The sequence below is a fragment of the Cibotium barometz genome, chromosome 2 (genome assembly GCF_041138505.1).
Source record: "Cibotium barometz isolate CiBa-2024 chromosome 2, ASM4113850v1, whole genome shotgun sequence".
Lineage (NCBI taxonomy): Eukaryota > Viridiplantae > Streptophyta > Polypodiopsida > Cyatheales > Cibotiaceae > Cibotium > Cibotium barometz.
The window spans coordinates 59,890,777-59,896,834 of record NC_141047.1 but is presented as its reverse complement, the minus strand read 5'-3'; the positions used below and the strand labels follow the sequence as shown (position 1 = coordinate 59,896,834).

The window sequence follows — 6,058 nt, the reverse complement described above, 5'->3', positions numbered from 1 at the left end:
GAGTGCACCTATCTTACAGATGGAATCATGGGGGTAGGGTAGACATAGCCCCTAATAAGGCTCTTTATACATGAATAGCCTTGTAGAGCTAATGACAATAACTATGCAAAAGGTTTAAAGCTCATTCTTGAAATCATTGGATGAACTCTTTTGGCTGTCAACCTACACATTGCATGGGAGTGCCTCAATGCAAAGAGTTTAGCTTGAAAGCCACCTAGTGGTCAAGTTCACACCCACATCAAGCCCAAGATTTCAGGGACAATGTGAAACGAGGTGGAAAACTTCAGTATGGTTATCCTTTTCAACTCAACTCACCGAAGGTATGCTGAGATATGTTGGCCCTTCCACAACCAATCATGGACGATTGGGGCATATGGCCAAAACAAAGGATTTATCACTCCATGTGTGGTCGCAAAGCATACGTGCCGACGATTCTGAATGCGTATGTGGTGGCCACAAGTAAGAAACTTGTGGCAGGAATTTGACCTAGAGCCAAGAGGACAACAAAGTCGAATGGGCGTGCGAGCGACACAATGGAGGATGGAAAGAAGACAATTCTGATGCTCGTTGAAACAAGGAACGAAACTACTTTTACGGGAACATCGTGAAAACGTGAGGATTAGTTACCAAAAAAAAAAACGGGCAGCGGCGATAGCTCCGCCGTTTGTCGCCGTGCGATGGTTATTGGACAGCAGCATCCAGGATTTGGTGACGGGCCATCTCCACTGTGGCTCACACATTGCAAGGTAGCGTGAAAGATCTGTCGAGTCCCCATGATCATTGGCCTTGCTTTTCCGCATTATCTTATTGTTAGTGGACTGCAGGCTCATGTGCTTGGGGAGCTCTCTTTGCAGTGCTACATTCCTGTAGGGTCCCTGGTCCCATCGCGCCTTCTCTCTCTCTCTCTCTCTCTCTCTCTCTCTCTCTCTCTCTGTGGTGTGTTTGTGCACTAGAAGCTTCATATTATCTATTGGCTGTAGGTTGTCTCTGTGTCGCGGCATTTGTTGGAAATGGAACACAATTCTGTTGCCTCATCGTTACCGTCTCATCGTGATGCAGGGCTGCAATGATGAGCAGCAGCCCCAAGTGCAGCGTGATTGGCCATGGCCTATTGTGGGTTGCATTGAAGCCCACCCTAAGATCTGCGCAGTTCTGTACTATCCCAGCAGCTCTACCCATTAAGCTACCCGCCCACAGATCCTTACTTGCATAATTATGGTGTGAGAGGCAATCATCTTACCGGGATGTCGCACAGAAGAGGTCGCGACGTCCATGTTAGCCAAATCTACGGCGGCGCAGTAACCTCCCCTAAATTCCCCCAGAATCCCTTTGTGGCTGGCCGAGAGCTCACTTTGCACTCGGACGCAAAATCTTCAGGAACTAGCAGCATGATGAAGGCCTCCTCTTCTGGTGAGCGGAGCAGAAAAGGTCATGGTAGCTCCTCTGCAAGGCCCGGCGGCTGTGGCGGCGCCGGCATGGCTTCCTCTTCTTCGGAAAGTATGCTGTCCCAGGGCGACTATGATAGATATGAGGTGTTTTATGAGAAGCGCAGAAGTGCAATAGGTGTCATCACCGGCATATTTACATGCTGGTCCAAGTCGAAAGAGGGGCTGTCCGGCAGCTTCCGGGGCCGGCAGCCGGCTGCGCCTCTGCCTCGGCTTAACGGTCTTACGGCGGCGGCGCTTCTGGAGCAGGCTAAAGCCCAGCAGGAGGCTCTACTCGAAACGCAGGATACTAGCGACATGTGGGAATGGCACATGGAACAGCAGCAGGCAATAGCCAGCCAGGAGCACGAGATGCTGGAACGTACCAGTAGTGCCGCCGCCGGCGCCCAGCTGGCGCCACCACCTAAATCTCTTGGCGGCGGCGGCGGTGGCGGCGCTGATGGCTCCCGGCTTCTCATCAAGAGAAAGAAGTCATCAGACGACGCAGCCAATGACGACCCAGAAGAGGCGTCACAGGAGTGGGAGTCTCCGACGTGGAGCTGGCGGAGGCAGGAGGACGTGGCGGCGCAAAAAGTCGTGCAGATGTTCGAGGCTGCCATTCTACGCTGCCGGTGGGAAATCAACACCTTCTGCAGAGTCTATATGCAGCAAATCGTCAGGGCGGAGTACTCGCTCGTCAACACTCTAATGGAAATGGAATCCAATACAGTGTTCCTCCGCCGGGTGCACGCCAGCTACGCCCTCGAAGCCAGAATCAACGCTGCCCTCTTTCGCTGCTTCGAGAACGACAGCTTCGACGACAGCGGCCTGACACACATTTTTGACCCAAGCGCCCGGGCAGCGTCAAGGTTGCAGGAGTATGTTCGGATGAAGGGTCTGGATCCTGCGGAGGCCTTAAGGATGCACTCTCCCAGCTACGAGCCGGCGTTTCACAACTTCGCGGCGGCCAAAAGTGAGGAGGTGCTGGCGCTGCTGCCAGCGGCCGCTCTTGCCTTCCGGTCGGCGGCCCAGCGCGATCGTTTCATGGACGCCTTCCTTCGGGCGGCTAAATGGGTGTGGCTTCTGCACCGCCTCGCCACGTCAGCCACGCCACCCGCAACGATTCTACGTGTAGCGAAGGGCCACCAGGTAGACCCACTGTACATGGAGGCCGTGGCTGTGCCACCCATTGGCAGCTGCTCACGCTGTTCTGTGACAGCCCTGCCCACCGTAGAGTTCATGATTATGCCGGGCTTCGTCGCCCAGCGCAAGGTCTTCCGCTGCCGAGTTTACCAGCACTTCATGTGCAAACGGCAGTAGGAGCAAGCACCACAGCTCACGTGGCAGCCCTGCCCACCGTAGAGTTCATGATTATGCCGGGCCTCGTCGCAAGGTCTTCCGCTGCCGAGTTTACCAGCACTTCATGTGCAAACGGCAGTAGGAGCAAGCACGTGGCAGGTCTGCTGACGTGCCACCACTCATCAAACTTGGCTGCTGGCGTGGCGTCCTGCCCGCATCATATAGAACTTTAAGAATGTAATGTAATAAGTTAAATCTTTATTTTCGTTGTTGGAACTTCTTGCTTCGTGTGTTGGGGATAGGGTAACTCCACCTTTAAGGCTCTTCGTGTGTCTATTTTGATCTCCCTCTCATGTGGTTCGAGATTAGGTTGTGATGTACCAAGCCATGGCATTCAACGGGCTTTCCTTTGTCGTCCCCCCCCTTCGTAGAGATTCTCAAATGCTGGATCTAGGACAACTAGGAAAGGCGGGGTCTCTGGGTGGAAGAATGCAATTCCTCCCCACTAACTACTTCATATTCATGTCCAAAGTGGAGGAGAAGGCCCTCAAAGCTATTGGGGTGGGGCAATGGATGATCCGTAACTCACCTCTCTCCCTTTTCAAATGGTAGCTCTAAAGCCAACAAAATGCACTATCTGGGTGGAACCCCCATTTCTGCCTTTCCATCTACAACCTTTCCTCAAGAACCTCGTAGGGCATCTTGGACATTTGCTGGGAACCCAGCCCATGGCAGAGATTAACCTACGCTGGCATCCATAAGCCTTAGTGGAGATAGATTTGGCCCAAAACCTACCAAATAATCTGTTGATTAATCTGGAGGATTTTATTTTCTCTCAAGAAATCATATACAAAAACCTCCTTAATGCTTGCTTTAAGCACGGGACCGCAATCATCAAGTCCTTAATTGCCCCATCCTTCACCCTTAACAAGATGCTCAAGAGAAGAAAAAACTAAGGAGAACAAAGGACAAGAACATAGGTAAATATAAGATCTAAGGGAAGCAAACATCTCCCCCTCACCCTCCAAGATCTCGGGAAGCTAATAAATTTACACCACTAGTGGAAGTGGCTCTCAGGCACCCTTTGGATTCAACAGAGATTTTGAGAAGGAGATAGAAGAGATGGATTTTCAAAAGCAGGATCCCTCTATTGGTGAAGCCCAAACTAATTAGGCTAAAGAAGTGACTCTTCCAAGGTAGAGCTCCTTCTCAAAGGTTATAGACCTAACCAAATGTAAAGAATCCCTGGATACTTGTGTGACCGAATCCCTAGATACCTGTATAACTGAATCCCAGCTTAGGCAATCTCGAGTTAGAGATATGCAATCCCCAACCCCATTTGAGAGAAGACCCAAACCCCCCTCCAAAACACAAAGAAAATGAGTGAAATTAAACTAATCTCCTATAACACCAAAGGCCTCACGGGACAGAAAGTAGGGCCAATAGAATTAAGGAATCGATTACATGCTCAGGAGTCTCACCTAATTTCATATGCCTTCAGGACATCAAAGCCTTGGATGACACTCTTTCGAAAAATTTACAAGGAATTTCTAAGAACCACAAATGGTTCTATACAGCCCATGAGGGAGGAAGTGGTGGCACTGGTATAGGGGTTTGGGGAGAATTGGTATCCAAAGATCCAAAAAGTTCACCTTAACCCGAATCATAAGTGGATGGCTGTATCGATTTATATAGGTCTAGAAACATTGATCATTATCTCGGTTATGCCTCGGGATCATCTTCTTCTTGAGCAAAACTATGGCACTCACTCTTTGGGATAGAAGGGATGATGATAGTGGTCAGAGACTTCAACAGGGTAGAATTGCCCATGGACATGCTAAAAGGGATGGGACAAACCCTTAGAGGCGTACGGAAAAAGGAATGGCAAAAGTTGAAGACTAAACATGACCTTCAGGACATGGCCGTGGACCTAGAATTCACTTGAGCAATGGTAGAACTAGCTCTCTATTGAGGAAGGCCAAACTTGATAGGTGCTACTTGTCAGCCCCAGTCATATAATCTTACATGAATATTAGTGTCCAAGTAAATAAGGATATTTTCCTTGAAGACCACTACCCCCTTCTCGTGAAACTGGCCAGATCTTCGCATAAGGTCAAGGAAGGATGGTTCCATACTAACCCCAAACTCTTTCAGCTACCCAAAGTAAAAGAAGCCATTCATAGTATCTGGGGCCATGCCTTCAACTATCATATCTCCCCAGCCAAGGCTTGGAAAAAGGTGATGTTAGATACTTAAAACTTCTGATAGGGATTACAAGAGAGGTTACCAAATTAAGGAGGGAAATAAAAGCTAGGAAATATGAGTCTAAAGGAAACTAAAGCAATGATTGATCATGGCAAAGCTGACACAAAATTGACCTACAAGAAAGGCTAATTGTTGTAAAAGAAGATCCGAGACACAAGAAGAGATGATTCAGTGCGATCACCTAACCCTCTCCCTTACAAAATGGTGGGTTGGAAAGGAGGACATACCTTTCCAAGGAAGTCTTCTCCATTCTCAGGGGAAAAAGTGCAAAAAAGAATTCATCCACCACAACCTCCCTTCAATCTGAAGGAAAGAAGGATTCCTTGTATTTAGCAAAAAGTTATGAACATTGGCTTAGGACTTCCTTTTTCATGGAGATTTTTTTACATAGAATTACTTCCATCCTTGTTCAAGCTATTAGAAAGATGCTTTGCCTAGTGAAGGGTGTATGACTTACAAGCTTTATTGTTTCTTACTCTTCTCTCTCTTCTTCATAAAGGTTCTTTTGGGATGAATGCTATATATAAAATGAGAATTTATGACTAGATATGTGATATCCTGTGCCTTGAACATTGTTATCACATCTGCCTAGGCTTAATTCATGAGGGGTGAACACTAAATAAGTGTGAAATGCCAACAAAAAAGATCAAATGGATTAGGACATGTCTTATAGAACTAAAAGAGCACAAAACTAAAAGAAGAGAAGGGATATGTATAGGCTGACCCTAAACATTTGGATCGTATACTTAGAAATAGAAATAGATATTAATTTGAAGAGAATGGTAAGAGAGAGAGAGAGAGAGAGAGAGAGAGAGAGAGAGAGAGAGAGAGAGAGAGAGAGAGAGAGAGCCTCTAGAGAGGGCCAAAATGACCTAGAGACAAAATACATATCATAAATACCATATTGGTTCTAAGCTAATTCCATGGTCTACTAGCAAAGAAAACAAGAATAGTATCCTACCAAAATCAACTGGTAAATCTAGAATGCCAAGTATTAGTAAATCTAGGATGTGGCTTCTTTTTTGTTTGGGCTTTGGTTCCAACTTTTAAAAATCCTCAATAAGTACTCT

General features: G+C 47.5%; 1 protein-coding gene across 1 annotated transcript; it reads left to right on the top strand.

Annotated features, from left to right (window-relative positions):
- The first annotated feature begins 745 nt into the window (after positions 1-745).
- Positions 746-2,999, top strand: LOC147641286 (uncharacterized). The gene has a single exon (XM_086820103.1). It carries the CDS (start codon positions 1,245-1,247, stop codon positions 2,742-2,744), a length of 1,500 nt encoding a protein of 499 aa, XP_086676229.1. The 5' UTR covers positions 746-1,244; the 3' UTR covers positions 2,745-2,999.
- The last annotated feature ends 3,059 nt before the right edge of the window (positions 3,000-6,058 follow it).

Coding starts and splice junctions, on each gene's coding strand:
- LOC147641286 (XM_086820103.1), top strand. CDS start 1,245: ATGTCGCACAGAAGAGGTCGCGACGTCCATGTTAGCCAAATCTACGGC.